The 21,996-nt window shown below is 38.7% G+C and overlaps 1 protein-coding gene across 1 annotated transcript in view; it reads right to left on the reverse strand.

Annotated features, from left to right (window-relative positions):
* Positions 1-1,333: 1,333 nt before the first annotated feature.
* The window catches only part of PCSK5 (proprotein convertase subtilisin/kexin type 5), a 249,086-nt gene continuing 228,423 nt past the window's right edge, over positions 1,334-21,996 (reverse strand). Inside the window, exons 28-37 of the mRNA XM_054054114.1 lie at positions 19,297-19,380; positions 18,595-18,790; positions 16,140-16,357; positions 14,606-14,842; positions 13,880-14,107; positions 12,267-12,444; positions 10,911-11,128; positions 8,816-8,928; positions 7,107-7,293; positions 1,334-6,518 (exon numbers count right to left, since the gene is read on the reverse strand). Of these exons, the coding sequence (XP_053910089.1) occupies positions 6,115-6,518; positions 7,107-7,293; positions 8,816-8,928; positions 10,911-11,128; positions 12,267-12,444; positions 13,880-14,107; positions 14,606-14,842; positions 16,140-16,357; positions 18,595-18,790; positions 19,297-19,380 (2,063 nt within the window). The 3' untranslated portion in view covers positions 1,334-6,114. The remainder of the gene's footprint in view (positions 6,519-7,106; positions 7,294-8,815; positions 8,929-10,910; positions 11,129-12,266; positions 12,445-13,879; positions 14,108-14,605; positions 14,843-16,139; positions 16,358-18,594; positions 18,791-19,296; positions 19,381-21,996) is intronic.

Below are 21,996 nucleotides of genomic sequence, written 5' to 3' on the forward strand. Positions count from 1 at the left end.
GGGCACAACAACCCTATGCAGCGCTACAGACTGGGGGAAGAGTGGCTGGAGAGCTGCACGGAAGAGAAGGACCTGGGGGTGCTGGTTGAGAGCCGACTGAACATGAGCCAGCAGTGTGCCCAGGTGGCCAAGAAGGCCAACGGCATCTTGGCTTGTATCAGAAATGGGGTCACCAGCAGGTCCAGGGAGGTTATTCTCCCTCTGTACTCAGCACTGGTGAGACCGCACCTCGAGTACTGTGTTCAGTTCTGGGCCCCTCACCACAAGAAGGATGTTGAGGCTCTGGAGTGTGTCCAGAGAAGAGCAACAAAGCTGGTGAGGGGGCTGGAGAACAAGTCTTACGAGGAGCGGCTGAGAGAGCTGGGGTTGTTTAGCCTGGAGAAGAGGAGGCTGAGGGGAGACCTTATTACTCTCTACAACTACCTGAAAGGAGGTTGTGGAGAGGAGGGAGCTGGCCTCTTCTCCCAAGTGACAGGGGACAGGACAAGAGGGAATGGCCTGAAGCTCCGTCAGGGGAGGTTCAGGTTGGATATCAGAAAAAAATTCTTCACAGTAAGAGTCATTGGGTACTGGAACAGGCTGCCCAGGGAGGTAGTAGAGTCGCCTTCCCTGGAGGTGTTTAAGGAATGAGTGGATGAAGTGCTGAGGGACATGGTTTAGGGAGTGTTAGGAATGGTTGGACTCGATGATCCATTGGGTCCTTTCCAACCTTGTGATTCTGTGATTCTGTAAATAAAAGAGAAGGAAGTATGCAAGTATACAGGGTCTGTATTTGGGACCACTACTGTTTAATATCTTCATAAATTCAAAGACACTGGGATCGAGTGCACCCTCAGAAAGTTTGCACACGACACCAAAATGAGTGGCATAGAAGAAACTTTATAGCAGGACCTGTTGTGATAGGACAAGAGGTAATGATTTGAAGCTGAAAGAGTGTAAATATAGACTAGATGTAAGGAAGAAATATTTTACAATGAGGGTCATGAAGCGCTGGAGCAAGTTGCCTACAGAGTTGGTAGAAGCCATGTCCCCGGAAAATCCAGGTCAGGCTGGATGCAGCTCGGAGCAACATGGTCTAGTTGAAGACGTCCCTACTCATTGCAGGGGAGTTGGACTAGACGACCTTTAAAGGTTCCTTCCAACCCAAATAATTCTAAGATTCTATGGTCCTTGGAATAATACATCAACAATTTTGTATATATTGAGTATTTATTACAAGTTATTAGATCTTTCCCACTCTGAAATGTTTGCACAGATAAACAGAGGGCGCTTTGTCAAATCTGATAATTTTGAATATGTTTGTTAAAATTATGTAGTACGTATGTTTATGTAGAGTGTATGTGTGCTTCCCAATCTACTCCCCCCATCACAGTACAATTTTATGTATTTCCCCCTTGGCCCATCTCATTCTGATCATACATTTCACTGTACTGTTTCTGTCAAGATAGCATTATGGGAATTCTCTGTGGTGAGTGCTGTCAGCCTGACAGGGATCTAGTTCATGATATTTTAACTTGCAGCCACTCTCATGGGTTATTTGGGAAAAGGTCTTGAGCAAGTCAAGGAGTACTTGTAGCTGCGCAGGACTTCAGCCAAGACCCAATTATGCAGATGAATTACTTGTCAGTCCTGTTGATGGCAAAGATAGAAGGGCTATACACTTCTTGAGGGATTTCTATAACAGCGCTTATTAGGATAAGCAGCATTTCAACCTGTGTTGCTAAGGTTGTTTATAAATTTTTATAAATTTGTCCTAACAGGTGCCTAGACATTTTCAGCACACTTTGGTCTTTCTAGTAGGAAAATATTAAAAGAAACTGAACTTATCTGCTTATAGAAATATTCACTTTTTTAAAAACAAAACAAAACAAGATTTAAAACTCCAAAACACTTAATGGACTTCTACTATCTGCTCGTTGGAAATCTGCACAACAATTTTCTTCATAGGGGTTTTTTCCTCCACTTTAAAACTGAGGGATTGTGGGACAATTTTTTTTCAACTTTTTTTATTTCTCAAAGGAGAGAGGCTTTCTAGGCTATATAACACTGTCAAAATCTTGCTTTATATTTTACTTTTCTGGAAGAAGAAATAATAGCTGTGTTACTAAATGTAATATATTTTAAAGAATATATTTAAAGAACAAATCTTTATTGATTGTGGCATAATGCCTAAGCTTATCGCTGCCTTTTAAAATTATTTTTCTCCAGTGATGTCATGTGTTTGTAGAAATCATAGTGCATTAAGGTGATTGTCTTAGCAACACTATTCTGTAAATGCTAATGAATGCTACTATCCAAAACTAATTTCATGATTTGATTTTAAACCCACTATGCTTGAGTATAGAGAAGAGTTGCAAAATGAAAACTTGACAAACTTAGGTCGCTCACAGCTCTTGTCTAAAGCATAAATTACGTATACAGTCAAGTAATATACTGAGCATTGCATGTTTGCCTTCCAGTTAGAGGAAGTGTATGTACATTCATTTGGCTGAGTGAAATACCGCATATTGATTTTTCAGTTCAATATGTGATTCCCAGCACAGTATAAGCTGGGAAGGTTATAAGGTAAGCTGAAGGGTTATGTTTGTGTCTGATGTGAAAATAACTATTTCCATTTTTGTTGTGACACTGTAGCATTAATAAAAGAATGTAACTGAGAAAGCAGTGATGCTGTTTTTCATAGGTTTTTCTGATTGATTGTATGAGACGTGATGGAAGTAATCTGTGTGTACTCCTTAGCATAAATGAAAGAGGTGCTGCAGAATTCTTTCATTATGGTGCTTAAACTTCTTTCAGTTTTGGGGAGGGAGAATTATTGTTTTTGCTTACAGACTTGGTGCTACATTATTGATATTCCAGATGTTTGCAGTTCTTTATTTGTAAGGCAGTGTATGAACAGCAAATAAGGCATAAAGATCACTGAAGTTGCTGGAGTTCAAGCAATATAAATATTTCCATGGTTTCAAATAATTTTTAAATAAAACTTGTGATGCATTTTAATTGTCTGTGTCCTTCAGAAGTCTATTACTGTTCTGAAATGGAGTTTGTTGACAATGTGTGAATAACAGTACGAGAATTTTTTTCAAATGCATATAGGTAATAATAGTACTTTTCTGAATAGCTATGGCATTAAACTATCTGATGGTCTAACAGCTGAAAGAACATGTACTTAGCAGATGTTAAAATGCAACACTACTTCATGTTCAGAAAATGTAAAGGCCCAATGTGCACAAATAGTCTGCAATAGTTATTCATATAGGCTTCTTGTATGTCTAGCTAGAGAAGAGATTATCTGTGAATACAACATAACTTTCTTAAAATCTACCTGAAAATTAAATCTAACTTGCTAGTATTTGAGAATGAATGAAAAAAACCTTATTCTTAAAGGTATACTTGTATAGCTATAAAATTAAGATAGTTACCATGTTAATACTGTTACTGATATGAAAATATTTTCATATATTTTCAATAACTGTTACATATTCTGGATATTGAGACTGTCAAACAGTTTTCCAAAGGAATACAGTGAACTACAATGCTGGGAAGGAAAGTACCATTAGTTCCATTCCTAATAAAGAGTAGCACTCGTGTGAAGTAGATCTAGTTTAGTGACAAATCCATGGACGGATGAGAATAATAATGAAAGGGGTGCAAGGGGAAGGAACGAAAAACAAAGACCTTGAGATAGGAAACAGCCTGACAAACTAGCAAGTGAGAGAAATTTGCCGAAGATAACTAGTGTGAAGTCTTATTTACTGAGATTTTTGCTGCCTCGTTTGCCACATCTGCATTGAGAGGTTGTACTGAGCCAAAGGAGCTGAAAGTTCTTAACTCCTTTGACTAGTTGCAAATGTGTATGTGATAACTGTGGCTAAATAGAATAGACAAAAATCTTCAGTAAGTAAACTTTGGAAGTTTGCTTCGAAAGAGCTAGTACCATTTCAATACCTTGAATATTTTTATAGCTTTGGTACCCTTTTTAATTCTTACCCTGCCTTAGACTTACAGCAATTCTTGGAAAGAGTTTATTCAGTTTCTTATTTAGGAGAATGACTGCTATGTTATATAATAGTGAGGGTTATTGCTACTATTTCTGTCAGTAAGTTTTCTGTCTAAGGAGGCTTCTGACAACAGTGCTTTCCTTTGCTATGTCTAACACAAGCATCTCAGTTTTATGCAAAGCTTTGTAAGGCTGGTTGCCAATAAACTAAAGCTTTTTACTGACAGTAAAATGACATTCAGATATTGTTTAAACTAGCTAAAGTCAAAGCGTGTCTGAAAACTAGTCCTGCTTGGGATTTTTGTCCTTTATTTAGGACATAGGAAAGCTATGGCCTCAGAATTCTATAACCTGAAAATAGATTTGTCTATACCCTTTCTATCAAAATTTAGAACTGCTTGGTTCTTTTAAAAATTAGGTGGAAAGAGTTGCATTCTATTCAAGTTCAATTGTTTAAACATTCATCCTGGTCAGGGCAAAGGTCCATCTGCTACAGCTGAAAATTATTCAAACCTGTATCTTGAAGCACGTTAATCTGGCTCAGGCCTCCCTGGGGGAATGTTTCTCTTGTACTTTCACACTGTTTGCATGTAAACCTTTCTATAACATCTGTGTGGCATCCCTAAAGTTGCATGAGGAAAGAATGTAATGTAATGTGGTGTTTTGGGTATATTGTGGACTCCTTGGTGTAGTTCGGTATGCGTCATGGATCATGCTGCTGGTCTTACAGAGTGATGTTAACACTGGAAGCATGGATTTAAAAGTCAAATCCTTAAGCACTTATGTTCTTCAGGTTTATGTTTAACAAGCACTACAAATTCTGAAGATTCAGGTATTTTATTAATTTTCATTCTGGAACTGCAATGAGATTTAAAAAATATGAAGTTGTCTTCAAATGTATTTTATAATGACGATGATCTATATACGGTTATATTTTTTTCTCATAAAAACAATAGAAAATGCACTAAATCTAATTAATTGATTTATAGTTCTAGAACAGTTCTTACTGAAAATCTAAAGGAATTCTGAGAGTGAATGAAACTTGACAAATAACAGCATTCTCAAGACAGTTTTTTGCAAAGAGTTCATTCTTTCACCACAAAGGTCCATAAACAGTATCCTTTTCTTTAATATGATAAATTATACTTCTGTAATAATAATAATAATATCACATTGCTGTCTTCCTTTAAGTTATGCTACCAAGTGAGCGCTAATTATTCTCTGCCATTGTTTGAACATCCTGAGCCATTTGCAACAGAAATGGAAAAGCTGCTTGAATAATTGTTCTGTGTTTAAATCACTGAGAAGGCAAAAGGAGTCATTTTTATAGACTTGCTTATAGACTGTATTTCCCTTTGTGGCAAACCCAGAAGTTTGTATCTACAATGAAAGATTATTTGACAAACACCACAGTAAAGATTAATCAGAGGTTGATATACAAAATATTCTAGTTATGTTTCATACAAACCGTGAATAAAATATACTTACCTGGAGTAGAGTCTCAATCAGAAAACTTAAACATCATGTCATAGATGCAATATTTAACTGGGAAGTATGCTATAAGATTGGAAGGAGGAATGTGTTGGCTGCAAGGGACATAGATGCAACAGGTGATACAAATGAAGAAAATCTGGGTGAAGCCAGCAAACTTGCTTATTCTGTCACAAACTGGTGAGTAACTGTAGTGACAAAACAGCAAGCTACTGGCACTCTATCCCCTATCTACCTATCATCAGGTAGATAAATACACCCATCTTCTTTAGATCTGCAGTTTTCTAGTAGTGATTGGCAAGGTTCTCAATAAATCTGTGTGTGGTTTGAAGCACTGTTTTTGTTAGTTACAATGCACACAAAAACATATTGGGAAAGGATTTACCCTCCATACAAATGCACAGAAACATAATCTCTTAGCCAGCCCACATATGAAGTGCTGCCTAAAAACCTAGCAAGGATTTATGCAAAGCTTCAGGAGAAACTGGTTTTAGAAACAATTCTGCTCTCACAATAGCTGTTAGCCAAAATCAGCATGCTTAGAGGTAACTAAACATACTTAAATAAACTGCTGTAATATAATAGGAAAAGGAACTGAACAGGGAATTAATGAATTAGTAGAGTTATCTAAATGAATAACTTTCATCATCATATTCAAGCTCATCTTCCTCATCATCCTCCAAAAGCCCATATTTAAATTTTCGGTAGAGTGTGCCATCCTGGCCCATATATACAATATCATCTTCTTCATCATCATCTTCATTTTCTCGATCTCTGTACTCAATCACTTGATCTTCCTGGTAACTGGGACTCTCGTGGTAGTTGCTTACATGGGAAGGAAAGGTTCTGGAGTGATTTGTAAGCTTCTCATACCCATGTTTAGCGACAGCCTGGGTTTTGGCTCGTGATTTTCTCCAGATGAATACAATGGCTCCGATGACCAGGAGTAGTAAAATGCAAGTGATAACAAAGAAAGTAGTTTTGCTTTTGCTCTTGGGTGGTACAGTGGTCCGTAATACGCAATCATCTACAAAAGCAGTTAAAAAAAAAAAAAGATTAAATATGTGTATGTGGAGGGGAGGTATTTTATTTATATATAAAAAAAAAACCAGTGCAACATTCAGATCTGCTTACATTTTTAAATGCATTCCTCTTAGCACCTTGCTCTTCCAATATCACAACTGTATTTCTGTAGATATGGTGGTGTAAAAAGATAAGCAAGGTTGCTGGAATAGCTATGCTTTTTTATTATATTAGAAATAATCAGAAAGAAGAAGGAAAGCTAACAGGCACTTAAAGGAGTTTTGACATTATGAGCTTAAAATGCAGTGATTCATTGCTGTACCTTGAAGCAAGCACTTCCCAGTCATCAGGTTTATGAAATGCCTGGCTGTTTAACACAACAGCTGTGAGTGAAAGAGAGTGTTGCCTTCCCTATCAGTCATGATTGCTGTCATTTCTGTAAAGCCCTTCCTACTCTGTTAAAGGAGCAATTGAAACACACTGAGTACCTGTGTACAACATTTTTGCACTATTCCCCTATCAATTTTTAAATGTCAGCCTACTCAGTAATAAAGGCCTTCAGCACCATTACTGCTTTTCAGCATGGTCCTACCTTGTGTTTCACTGCAGTCACAACACTCTTGGGTGCCTGCTAGGTCAGAGCCACTGCAGCAGGGCAGGCAGCGGCTTTCCTCCAGGTAGATCTGCATGCTGGCTGGGCACACGGTGCAGTTGAGAGGTCCAGGTCCCTTGCACTCAGTGCACGAGCTATCACATCTCTTGCACTTGGGCTCATCCTCCTTCAGATGCAAAAGACAAACAAAACACCTTTAATTTTGGATTCTGTCCTGTCATTCACTGTCTTGATAGTCATCTCTGGGTTCCATGGGTGCCAATGGCAAAATAAAGTAGGGGATAGGAAACTAAATTCAAGTTATACTATCTGGGTTCTCAGTGGCCTGCTTCTAGGGAGAGAGGAGAAACTGTTGTAGGAACCTGGAGATCTCACATAACTAGACAGCATAGACTGTAAGTTCTTTGGCTGGAAAGTGTGGTTTTGTTTTGTTAGTCCCAAGCTAGCAGATCTAGCATGTGGTCTTTTCTTTGGCAGTGATGATAGTAAAGTGGCCTTCAAGAAGTGCACTCGAGTATTATCAAAAGCAACTTGCATGACAGCAAGAACATGAACTATTCTGGGGAAAAACGGGCAACTGAAAGAATGAATTTCTTTTCTAACTTAAAAAGGAGCGGAAAAAATGAATAAGCAGTCTGGAAATTTTCTACTAGCCCAGAGTTTTATTAGGTCATGTCAGTTCTGTTTTACAGAAACAACTCAAATACACTTCTCAAATTCCAAATAGGCTCCTGAGAGCCTCTGTGTACAAAGACTGCCAGAGATCATCACTGTCACATCTACCTTGCAGGTACCTGACCTCAGATATTTCAGGGCTTCTATTCACAGTTTGTGTCCTACTGGGAAAAACTGCTATTTTCTTGCCATGGGACTTGGACCCCATATCCACTGTTGCACTCTGGAAACTCAAATAATCTTTCACCAAATTTGCTATCAGACCTGTGAGGCTACTTGTCCTTGATTGAAGAGCCTGGGTAAGATAAGAAGGTCATAGCACAAGGTCCAGTTTCTCAGAGTCAAAGCTCTTGCAAAGAAGTGTGGACCTCTGTGGTCACCAGCTCTTAGGCTCACAGTTACAGAGCAGCACTGCTAAGGGGATATTCCAGGCCAGAGACTCCTGGGTATGCAATGTCTCAGGCCAGCTGGCTTGCCCTGCTGCTATATTCTTGAATAAACAACTTTGGAAGGCAGTTGGTGTGGAAATCTGGAAGCTGGAGTGCCTAGACTTGTGGCACAGATCCAAACCTAATTGTAGTCCTGTTCTACTAAACATACAGCTCTGTTAATTTCAGCCTGTCCCTCCACTAGAGGTTTCTGCCAGCAGAGCTGTCAATCAGGAGTGCAGTGTGATTTCTTACAGATAAAGCATCAGAAATCTGTGGGGAAATCTCAATTATACTGGAAGAAAAAAATCTGTATTACTAATATAGCTGATTTTCTTCACATGGCTTTGATACCACCGTTGACAAAGTTCTGCGTTTATATTCACTGGTAGAGAATTACTCTATAGTAGGCAACCCCAGAAAGAGAAACAACAGCTTATTCTGCCAAGAGAAGGAAAAAAATAAGCGTATCTAAAATAAGCAGCCTTCAAAACTTAAAGAAGAGCATTCTGTGTTGTTTGTTTTGTATTCAGAAGTTAAAGTTCAGTTTACACATCACAGTAGAAAATGCCTACAAATAGGTACCTCTTGTCTTGTCTCCTGGACTTTGTATTCACCTACAAAACAGTCTGAGTTGCACATTCCACCTAGTAAACTGTAGCTCCATACACAAGATGTGCAGCCAAATGCTCCCTTCTCTAGAAACACAAATAAAATAACAATATTACAACTGGAAAAATTGTTATCTGACTTCTTTTAAAAACTATAATGTTTGCTACCACCAAAGAAAAAGGTATTTGTAAACAGCAGTGAGGAGTTCAGCATGAGGAGACTGGTGTTAAAAAGAATTTGGGCCTAATCTTGGGGTCTTACATGCCCACAAAGTGTATTTCTTAAGTGTTTTGATATTTATGAGAAACTAGTACGGAATTAGTTGTACACGGGAGCTCCAATACATTCAGAAAAATTAATTAGGGTAGCTCATTGAAATAAAATTGTGAGGAACTTTGGCCAAACTCACTCCTTCACAAAATAAATACTTATTAGACCTGTGAGCTAACCGTTTTCAAACCACAATGAATTAAGGTACATTTATATTTGAAGAGCAAAATAATTTACTTAGTTGCATAGGAAAAGAATTATTCATCAGGTCTAAACAGATCATCCTTTGTGTGTTGGGTACTCCTTTTGAAGACAGATTCTGTATGCAATATTTCTGTGAAATGTTGAAGTGAAGGGTTTTTCCTACATGCATCTGTCCACCTCCCTGCAAGCACGCATTTTCTGCCATGTCTCAAGGCAGTGGAACTGCAAGTAGCTCATGTTAGCAGCAGTTAAATAGCTAAATTTAGCAACCTTCTATAACCCTGTGAATTTACTATGTGATTTGACTAAGCAGTGCAGGGTTTGCCTTCCTGTGCCTGAGAAACAATAGATACCAAAACACCTTTTTCCTCTTACATCAGTAATGCATCTGCATTTCAGAACACCTACTTGTTTGCTGTTTAGGCTTGGCTTGTGTTTCATTTAGTGTGTCTGCGAGTATTTATCCCAAATATGTCCTGTAGTATCTATCCCAAATAAAGTAAAAACGAATGGAAGTAAGTTAAAATGGCTACCTTTTTGTCCCCAAATCCAGGCCAAAATACTTCTTTTACTTGTTATAATGTTGTTATACAATAACATTTCAATAGTTCTTGAAGATGGCTTCATTCTAAGAGGTTATTTCCACAATTTTAAATATTGTCATGTTGCAATTAGCCATCTGTGCTATCCAGTATATCCATTATCCAACCTAAATTATATGGTGTAGTCTAAACTGCAGAATGTTGCTTGCTAGCTGTGATGCCATTCAGACAGAAAAGGACACCAAATGCGTCCAAGAGAACTAATGCTACCTGTTTCAGAGTTGGATGAGTTAGGAAAAAGAAACAGGTGGTCTACCAAGGTTAACTTAGAAAAATGCTCAACTTACTTAACTATATAAAAGCAGCAGACATCATTGTCTTTTTTTAATTTTTATTTTTTTTACTGTAAACATGTTTCTGTTTCTGTTCTTCCCATTGCAGACTGTAAAGATTTGCGGTCAAATTTATGTTCCTTGGCTTTCATAGAGTAACACACAGAAGGACAACAACAATATTATTTGGTTATTATTCACCATTTGTGTGAGAAATGAGGTCCAGCTCTGTAACAAACAGCCCTTTTTTTTTGAAGCTGATGAGCATCTTTCTGGAAGGCCTGGCTGTGTTATCTGTTTTTTTCCTCTCACTGACTTGGCACCAGGAATTGCTCCCAGCCCTCCCTGAGGGTGGCTGCCTTTACACTTGCGCTATGTGGCCGGACGCAGCCCTGCAAGGAGCTTGGAGGGAACTCATATCCTTGTTTTGATTTTGATTTATCAATACTCTAAAAGCAAAATGGCAGCATGGATCAGCCATGTCACCCAGAGCTAAGGAGTGCCCAGCAGCCCCAGGAGAGGTTTGCATCACCCACTGCAGCTACTTCAGTCATGGACAGGTTGGTTGTACATTGTATGTTGTACATTGCATGCCTCTTTGCGAAGTGTTTCCAAATCTTGGAGCAGAGAGGAAAAGGAAGAAAAAACAGTAATTCGATAATCCTCGGCAGATGTTTTGATAACCCCTTGATTTGGTCAAAGCGGACCGTATGCTTTTACCTTCACAAGTTCGACAGGAAGGGTGGCATCTTTCACAGATGTTGTTGTCCTTGTCTTCATAGTAATACTCAGGACAAGAGCTAACACATTCATTCTTGGAGCGCAACAAGTAGAAATATGTATCACAGAAAAGACAGTGTGTGGGTTGAGGTCCTGTACACTCCTTACAACCCTTGTGGCATCTTTCACATGATCCAGTGGAGTTTCGTGCAAAATACCTGAAAGAGATCATGACTTTGCATAAAGTCCAGCAGTGAAAGGAAAACCAGAACACCCCTCATCCTTAGCTTTTACTGTGGTTACATCAATGTATAATATTGATATCGATGTGATCACAATAGACAATTGCAATCTCAGTGAAAATATTATTAATTTCCTGTAATACCCCTTGGCCATTGAAATTCAACTATAAAATGACTTTGAAAATTGAGGGTGTAGAAAGCTAGGCTTTCTAGTATCTAGGGTGAATTTAGACACAAATTAGGTATATAAACAGGCAGGGCTCAGAAAACCTCAGCTATCTTTTGACTGTGCTAGAGGTGTCCTTGAGATATTGGGTAAGTACTGAATTCCTCACTGCTCCTGACGATGTGCTGTCTGATGGAAATTCAGAAATTGCATATTTCCTCTCAGTGCACAAACAGGCTTAGCTAAAGGATACCAGCAGAGGAATGATGTTCACATAAGTTGTACCGTCAGGGAAAAAGCTAATTGCTGCACTGTGGTTTTGTTGACATGTGGTCATTACAGACTTCCAGTTTACTGGGATAATAACACAATTTAACAGCCAGTATAATCATACAGTACTACAAAATGAAATGGACCTGAACCAGAAACCACAGATCTGCTTTGCAAATTTTAAGTTCTGAGACATATTCACAAGAACACACTGAATTATTTTTTTGAGATTAAATGGACTCATATTAATGAAGTTGTTGTCTAGAATTCTGGGTCCTCAATTGAAAGATTTTTTTAGTGGCTGGATTTATTATGGTCCCTTATAACTTTTCCTCAATGCAGAACAAAAGTAGTAAGTGGAGATTGTAAGGGTATTTGAAGGAAGTTACCCTGCTTCCTTTGCTTAAGCTAACAGGTAACTTAGTGTACCTAAGATCATCCTTGGAGTGTAAGAAGGACCACATCACATTAAGCTGGTTCCAGTTTGGGCACCAATTTCACAGTTTTTGAATGTGAAGGGAGGTTTTCCACCACCTCTGTGCTAGGATGACATAAGACTTTTCCACCTGAACAGAGAATTCAGTTCTATTTCGCTCTGAAGTAGAATAGGGCAGAGTGATCTAATTTCTCGAAGCTCCCTCTGTGACATAGCTCTTAGCTAAAGGTCTTGGACCTTACCCTGCTGGACACTGGTTTATGCATCCTTTTCCATGTCTGTACCAGCCCGGTTTGCAGGAAAGGCACTGTGAGCTGCGTTTTCCAGTGCAAGTTACACAGGCACTGTGACATGGGGAACATTGTCCCTCATCACTGTCAAAATAATACCCATCTGGGCATGTTTCAACACAGGTTGTATCTGCAGAGACAACAATGCAAAATAACACAACATATTTGTTATTTTCTAGTATAAAACACCTCTCACAGCTGTGCTAGAGGAAACTAACAGGAGATGCTGTTAGAGCGTGTACCGGTACAAGAAAAGAGGATGTTGACATATAGTAATTATCCTTTGTTTCTTCCAGGTCTTGTCAGTTCATTAGTCCTCATTTCTGCATGTTATGTATGTTAGCAGGCTCCTCAGAACTGATAATTTTTTATCTCTGGGAAATATAAATTCATAATACATAATAATGAACAGCAGCTGTGATTTCTTTCAGAATACAGAAAAGAAGAAACAGTAATTAGGAAACATCCTATATACATTATCAGTTTCCTTAGATTTCACCCTAAGCATCAGTCTCATTGCATTCTATGTACATGATTAATCTGATGGTAAATTTGAGTTTTAGTGACATTTGTTCGTTGGACTTTATCCCTGTCTGTAGCTGCTGCTTTATATTATAGGAATAAATGCCTTTAATGCTGCCAAATGTATCAGGTACATCTCACTTTCACTGAGACCTCAGAGGGTCATTAGAATAGGCATCATGAGTGAGGTTAGGCCTGATGCAACTAATTGCAAGTGCATCAAGCTAAGAGAGCAGTGATTACTCATTAGTAGCTTGTACTCATTATCTAGCTTGTCTTTATAGTTTTGCTGCTTAGGTTGCAACTGGACAAAGGAAGATACTTTCCCTTATTTTTATTATTCTTGCAATTCTGTCTCCTCTCCAGATCATTTATTTACATAATTCCATCAACTTTACCAATTGTAATGGTACAAAGCAGTGGAATGTGACAGATGTCAGAAATTTAAGAATGCAAAATCTGCAACAGGGTTAGACTCAAAAAGCTCAGGTTCAGTTTTAATTCAAACTCTCTTTAGAGATTTCATGCATGAAATTGTCACTTCAATTATTTTTTCTCCCTCTGATTTTCTACAATTTTTGTTTGCTTTATAAAGAATATGAAAACAAGTAAAGTTTAAATTCTGGGATTTTATACTTTTTACCAATTTGTTTCTGAGACAATACAATATTTTCTCCAAAGTCAAAAACGTTTGCACCTCAGCCATTCCTCCACTAAATATGGACCTAGTGATCCATAAACAACTTTTAAACAGCTCTACTTAAGCATTTTTTTTCTCATCAGATCTCTGTAGGGATTAAACAAGTAAAATATGAGCTCTTTTTTTTGTTCATTAAAAAAAATGCTAATTGTATCCCTCTTGTTTGTTTTAAGCTACTTATAGAAAACAACAGGAACATTACAAATCAAGTAAATGAAGTGTCAGCTTTGCAATATTTAGGTTGGCTGAAGCAGCCCTAGATGTTTGATAAACGTGACAGGAGCATGTCTACTTTATGCTTTCAGCATAAAATAAAATCTAGAGGCAGGAGCAAGACACTTACTGAGAAGATAACGGTTATTCGCACAAGTAAGACACTGGTGTTCAGTGGGTCCTGAGCAGTGGAAGCATCTCTTATGACAAGGCTTACAGGCCTGACTTTTCTCATCATAGTACTCAGTGCGAGAGCAGTACCCAGGTGCCACACAGTGCCCATCATGGTTCAGCATCAGGCCATTTCTGCAAGTAAGGCAGGCGGTGGAAGAACAAGTTTGGCATGTCCTGTTGCATGCTGAAAAGGACAAACAGTAGGATGTCACCACTTCTTGATGCATTTCAGATTATAATTCCAGCATTAATTTTTCAAGCAGCAGCCATCATCTCAGGATCAGAGGCTCAAGGAAAGGAAACAGAATGGTAGTTCTGCTTCTGCATAGTCAAATATTTTACTATTTTTAATCTTATGCAGGCAGTTCCTTAGGTTTCCTTCTGAACTGGCACTGCTTTTGCTGAACAGTGGCGTTCAACATACTGTCTCCAGCAATACTTAGCACTTACCAGGCTGATTGCCCATTATATTAAATATACCTAGCTTTGCTACCTCCCTCTCGGGTTTCTCTGGTTTTGCTGATTTAAGCTACGACTTGTTATTTTTCTGCAGTAGCTGCCTCTTCCATTTCCAGGACACTGATAGCAACATCAGCTGGCATATGCAAGACCTTTTGGGATAGTCTTTAACCAGACCCACTTGTATCTCAATGCTGTTCTGGAGAAAACAACAGCAGCCAACCTTGACAGTCTTCTGTGGCTTCTTCGTAATAAGTGCCTTCAGGGCACTCTTCAAAACACATGCCATTGTAGAGGACAAAGGATTCCATGATGCATCCAATGCAGTCGTTTGAGCCTGGCCCATCACAATCCTTGCAGGCTGCATGGCAGGGAAAGCAGTGCTTGTCTTCAGCGTAGAAGTGAGAAGGGCAATCCTGCACACACTTCCCTTCATGCAGGAAGAACTCATCCATGCACTCTACAGAAGACAATATACAACAAGTAAGAAAAAGGGCAGCTAATTCTGACTTATGTAAATGAGGGAGTGAAGAAATCCTAGGAAACCATAAATCCTGCAGTGTCTGTCATAACAGGAGGTAAAAGGACAGTTTTGGAAGGTAGTGCTTTTCTTTTCGACTTTAACCTCCAATCTTCCCGTAATGGCCCAAACATCACGCAGCATTTTCTGTGTTGCATCAAGAGACTAAAAAGCCCAGTCAACTGTTCAGCTTTGCTAACATTAACAAAACCATGCTGCTACTGAATATAGGTGGACTTCTGCTGAGATATATATATATCTATGTTACAAACTTCCTGCAAAATCAGGGGTATTCACATCTGAAGTTTTGATTGGTTTGTTATTAAAATATGAATCTGCCTGCAATATATGCACCTGAATGTTTGTCTTTGCACTGAGCTGGGATTCAGCTGCTGATTTTATTATGAGTACTAGTGTTAATAGCTTTGTTTATGATGTTTTTTCCCTGTTTCATCTATGTTTATGTTTCCAGAATGGCTTGGTCAATATTAATTTGAATAATTAATATTAATATTAATTTGGCCTGAAGCTCCATCAGGGGAGGTTCAGGTTGGATATCAGAAAAAAATTCTTCACAGTAAGAGTCATTGGACACTGGAACAGGCTGCCCAGGGAGGTGATCGAGTCGCCTTCCCTGGAGGTGTTTAAGGAACGGGTGGATGAAGTGCTGAGGGACATGGTTTAGGGAGTGTTAGGAATGGTTGGACTCGATGATCCAATGGGTCCTTTCCAACCTTGTGATTCTGTAATTCTGTAATGATCCTGGAAAGTGTGTGGGGGCATTCTGACTTGTTGGGATATCTAAGGCTTTCCTCATGTTTCATTGCAGAGATTTCATTCTCTACCAGGAGGAGTTGTTTGCAAAAATAGTAAAGAAACATGAAGCTCAACCAAACTAGGAAGGAAACATTCTGTATTTCAAATTGGTGCAAAAATATATGCAAGTGTTTAGGCATGAACACCCTAGGTCAGAAATAGAATCAAATCCAGTAGGAATCTCTGGATGACAATAGGAACAGGCAAAACAATGAGTAATCTTCGCAGATTAATATTTTAGACTGAGTCTTATCATAAAATTCTGATTGTTTAGCCTCTATCCTAGAGATTAACAACGACATATACATATGTCTTTAAATTTTTGCTCATTACAGAATTTCATTTCCAGATCTGTGTTTCTGTCAGTCTGTCTCTAGACAGATGCAGATGGATTTTAGCCAAGATCAGTTCATTATAATACCTTTGCACATTTCATTGTGAATGCATTCCTGACACATTTCAGGACAGTGTTTGCAGATTCCTTCAGAGGCAAAATGCCTCTCTGAACAGGTAGGTGTACATTTCCACTGCTCCAGAAGCAAAGGACTTTCACAGGACAGGCATTTGGTTGCACTTCCTATGCATGCCTTACAGGATCCACTGCATTCCTTGCAAGTCTCAGAATCATTATAATATCCCCTGTTGAGTAAGAGCAAACACAAAGCAAACTGCTGGTCAGTGTATAGTTGTCAAACAGTTTGGGCTATAAGAATTATGAGTATACATGAGCCTTTCCCAGCACATATATTTCACTGGATCAAACAGATTTCTCACACACTTTGTTGCCCATTTTCACTTACATCCTCTCTGTCTGTGATCAGAAAATGTGCATGATCAATGCTATGAAGGGAGTTTGGACTTCCTTTGTTCTTGTACCTAGTCTCTAAGGGGTGTTGGACTGTATATCTTGCTAATTTCTTAATTTCTCCATATCTCAATAGAGGAATATCTATAATGTTTGGGAAAAGGAAGATAAAATCTCTTGTCTTGCACAGCTGACCCTCAACAGTGATACTGGGGAAAGACCTTAGTATGACCTTAGTGGCCCTAGATGAGAGAAAGAGAAAACCCTGGGGGTGTGAAGGTTGGGAAGAATAAGGAGGGCCGGGATTAAAAAGAACCCAACAAAACAAGGACGCTTAAGCGATACCTGTATTTAGTTACAGCATGCTAAAGACAGTGAAGAGGGCATAAATTTCCCTGGTATCCGTTGTTTGAGAGCAACAGTAGACTACTGTGGTTGGGACTACTAGTTATAAAGAAAATATAGGAAAAAAATTTCTCCTGTATTTCAGGAGAAGAGGGATAAAAAGAGAGGTTGCCTGCAATCAAATCTGCTTACAAACTCAAAACCAAAATGTTAGAAGGTTAAAATACATGCGAGTCCACATTTTGAGATAATTGCTAATCCATATGTATACAGCCATTGATGAAAAATAAGGAAGAAGTTGACATTAAAAGTAGTCCCAGAAGCTTGCTCTTCCCTGTAGAGGGGTGCTTCTCCTTTACTTCTTGGATATGTCTTTCCAAAGAAAGGGTGAGGAAATGCATTAGAAGCAAGCTTACAGAAAAGATAGTAACAGCTCTGTCTGCCATCTATTCTCATCTTTTTTTTTCTCCTAACCTTTGTCATCATCCTGCATCTATTTCTCACAATCCTGTTTTCTTCTCTTGTTACAATCTTGAGTACTCAGCTAGCCCAGTCTTTCAAATTCCTCTGTCAGAAATCATTAGTGCAGCAAATTAACCCTTTCCATTCCCTACAGCACAATCCAAAACTCCTCAACCCCCTATAAAATATCTCATATAATCCTCTCTTCCAGTGGAAAGTAGTTATGCCTCAAGAACTTTGCCTCAGAGGATGAAACCACAGTTTAACTCTAATGGACCTGGGAAGCCATTATTTATAGCCTGGAATTTAGAAAAAAGGGAGATAAGGACTGTTGTGAGGACTAGGGATGTATAAAGAGGTTTAACTTTGTTATACTGACCCTATGTGGGAACTGGGGAATAAGTACTGAGAACAAAAATGTTAATACCAAGACATTATCTTTGCTTGTATGCCACAATTTCTGATACTGAATGTTGTTTCTGGACTAGAGTAAGCTTCCCTGCAATTACTTTGCATTTACTCTGACATTTGAGGACCAGAATCCATTCCATTTTCTCTTATTGACTTATTTGACAAAGTTAGTAGGAAAGTACACCCAGAGAATTTGTTTTGAGCATAAGAAATACAGGAACTGCGCATTTTTCTGAAGAAAAAGGTTAGCCAATCAACATATTCATATTGCGTAGCACAGATTTTGTGTGTTTATAAAGGTCTGATGAACCTGATCTATTCAACTGCCTAATCTTATATCCATTGCAGTCAAATAGGAATCTTTCTTTTTTAATTCCATTTATTACAAGAAAAAGTAGAGAATGTAAGTCAAAGAGAGAAACACATCACTAAGCACTATATTTCCATATCAGGACTCTTGATACATACACTTCCGGGGTTCACACCGCTGCTTTGTACTTGAGGAAGGAACAAGTTAGGACAATGACTAGACACCTATTTTCAGTCACCATCAGGCACCATCCTCAAGTACCATGGTCCTATTGAAGTCAATGGGGGCTGTACCATCTCTCATAGGATTTCGTATCTAGTTTCACTTTTGATTTTTCACTTTTTCTCTAAGCAAAAGAAAATGTTGTTTATTCAGGCCAGCTGAAAATGACCTTTAACTTGTAAAGTTTAGTAGTAGTAGGCAGTTTCTGGTAGATTAGTTTACGTCAAAGTCTCTTTTGAGAAGGTTATAAAGGGTCTAAACTTTAAAGAGAAGGAGCACAGTGAGAAAATAAGGAGCAGTCATCCAACAGGAGTTACTTACTCAGGGCATTCCTGTAAACATCTGCCTTTGTGGAGGAAAAGGAGTTGGCCTTGTTCAGCCTGACACTTCTGACAGTGCCAGTGGTCAGAGCACATCTCACAGCCGTCCATGCACCTTTCGCACTTTCCACTTGCAACATTGCCAAAAGTTTTTTGAGGGCACAGAGAAACACAAGTATTGTGGATAAGAAATTTTCCTGGCAAAAGAGCAACCCAGGTAGGAAAAGGCACCAATTAAAAATATATTTAAAATATTCCTGCCTTGAATGACTATAAAAAAATGTTTTAACTTCTTTAAAATTTAACTTTTGATATTTAAATACATGAATAAAACATTCTTTAAGGCATTTCCCAAAGTAGTTTGCTCAAGCTTCACTGAAATTTAAGGTTAAAAGGTATCACCATGATTATCTAGCACATCTTTCTGAATAAATCCCTATTCAGTAATTCCTGCATCTTATCTACAACTTTTGATTGAAAAGAAAATCCATCCATTTAACCTTTCTTTTTTACCCATATTGCCAATGTCCTTCATTTCTAGCTGATGCCTGACTTTAGCTGGTGATTATCTGATTATCTACCTATGTTTTAAGCTGTCAAAGAACTTTCTAGTGATCGATGACAAAAATTTTCCCTGAAAGTGTGTGGAATACAGATCATCTTACCCTCTAGCAAAATTTACTCAAAGAAGATGGTCTCTTACCTTCTAGACATGAAGTGCATATGTCAGCAGATTTCTCACAGGTCCTACATGAAGGGTCACAGGATTGCAATTTTTGTTTTGCATCTGGATGAAAATAAAAAGAATTCCATTTTTTACTTTGTGACAGGATTGTTTTGGTCATTTCCTGTCCCTTTAAGAAAGCAATTTCTTGTGGCTTTTTCTAAGCTGTTTTGAAAATATACCCCTGTGAATTTAGGATTTCATGAAGCTGAAGGATTTGATGATTGTGTTCAACTCCCCTGCTTTAAGTTTAAAAGTTAAGAGTTGTTGTAATGGAAAAAATATAAACAGTATCCTGAGATTCACTAAGGCACTGTTCTGGACTGCTCATCAAAAATGAGGACAACAATCTTGCCTAATAGTGTTAGTTTCAATGTAGTTCTCCAAAACCAAATCCAGACCTGTAATCCTAATAGATTACAAACACGAAGAGCTAGAAAGTACGTAAATTTGAGATACTTGGCATAGTGAGGTATTTTCATGGAGATTTTGTATGATCTGTTTGCAGAACATCATTACCCTGTAACTAAGGGAGAAAACTAGTAGGAAGGAGAGACAAATGAGTGTTTAGAAAGATCAAAATAGTTCTCCCCAAAGCTTTTGCCTGCTATTTCTCTTAAAAGAGAGTCTGATGTGTGTCAAACAGAGTTGTTTTGTCTAGGGAAAACTAAAACTTCGGTTATGCTTTGCATAAACTTTATTTAATGGGTTATTCAGCTCTGAAACGGCAATGACATTCAAGGATCGTACTTGAATACAGAGAAAGTCTGCTCTACAATGAATAGGTCCTAGCAGCTGTGTATTTTGTTCCAAGCAATTATAACAATGAGTAAAAGGATGCGTGATGAAAAAGAAATCATGGACCAGCAGACAGGAGACAGAAGGCTTTTTATTTTGCTGAAAATAAAGTAAGTAAAAGAATAAATCAGAAGTTAGTTGCAACTTGAGTTTTGCATCTTGGTTAGCACATCTAGCTTATCCTGCCAATTAAATACGTATGTTTTCTATAAGCTGATGGTCTGGCTTATGGTATCCGTTAGCCACATGCAGCATAGAATCATAAAACCACAGAACAGTTTGGGTTTGAAGGGACCTTAAGGTAAGAACCCTCATTGAGTTCCACCCCCCTCTCCCTCCCATCATGGGCAGGGGCACATTCTACTAGATTAGGTTGCTCACGGCCTCATCCAACTGGGACCTGAAAGCTTCCAGCTATGGAACTTCCTCAGCTTCTCTGAGTAACCTGTTCCAGTGCCTTAACACCCTCACAGAAAAAGATTCTTCCTAATATCTGATCCAAATCTACCCTCTTTCAACATATCACTACACTTTTTTGTGCTGCCTGTTGCAGCAACAATGTAGTTTAAAGTGTTGACATTTTGAATGAAAATTGTGAAAGCAAATGCTGTGAGTAAAAAGAGGAGAGAGAAGATCATGAGGCTTGTATAGAGTCCTTTCTCACAACAGGAAATGGTAGACATTTTACGAAGTAAAGAGGCACTCGGTAGAAAAGTAGGTATGTGCATAACACGCGACAGGGACAGAAGGAGGAATAGTAATAAAAATATTATTATTGTTTGTAACTGTACTGCTAAATGAGCTGAGCCATAGCTATCTCAGTGAAATAAGTTAAGTCCACATTCGATGTGCCTAGGAGACAATCCAGAACAATATGTCACATCTATGTCTGACTCTACCAACATCTCAGAACATCTTAAAAACTCTCTGTGCTAAAAAATCGCTCAACGTGGTGTCCCTGGTCAGAACAAGAACTCAGGAGGGTCCAGGGACAGCATAGCAGATCAAAACCTGGCTGTTTAACCATAGGGCAATCAGCAAGGACATGGTTAGTCTTTCTTTATCTGGACTACTTGTGAATAATACTTGAGTGGGATTGTGAAAGCCTTTAGTGTTGCAACTCTTACTGGTAACTGGTGCAATATAAAGCAGCTCTACATACAGCAGGAGATAAGATGAGTTTTCCTTGTCACCACCCTTCTGACTACAGCACCTCTTTCCTCTCTGGACAAAGACGTAAGAGTGTTTGCAGGATCCAGGTCACAGGATAATGCAAGAAACAGAAGAAAGCTGCACTGTCAGGTTGAATGTGGGTTGTGACTGTCCCAACTGGAGACTTTCTACACATTTTGAAGCCAGTAGAAACAGTATTAGACCTTTGTGTATATACTGCAAGACAGCAGATAGCTTTAGTGTTAGTCATAAGTGTTGGTGGCCATGGTGAGTCAGGGACCTAGCAAGGACCAAGACAGGTAGAACTAGGACAGTATTTCAGTAAGTACCACCACCTGAAGGCAATTTTCAATTCTGAATGTACAGAGGCCTTCCGGAGACAGAAAAACATGAAATTGAATTTCGAGATGTGTAGCCTCAAGCACTGTTAAAAAGCTGACATAAAAACCCCGTGCCTGAGTACAAAGGAAGACTGTGCCACTTTTACAACTTCTTATTGACCACAGCTCAATCTAGGGGTAATTATCAGGTAACTATCAGTGTGCAAAAAAGAAAACCTCTGTAAAAGGTCTTTGGAAAGAGTAGAGCCCCTGTCTTGTCGAAGAGGAAAATGTGGAAGAGATGCGTAAGCATCAGTGGATCAAGAGATGGAGGGGAAGGGATTTACTATTAAGTAATCTCTGAAAATTGCAGGAGTAGGAGGATAAC

The sequence above is a fragment of the Cuculus canorus genome, chromosome Z, assembly GCF_017976375.1.
Source record: "Cuculus canorus isolate bCucCan1 chromosome Z, bCucCan1.pri, whole genome shotgun sequence".
NCBI lineage: Eukaryota > Metazoa > Chordata > Aves > Cuculiformes > Cuculidae > Cuculus > Cuculus canorus.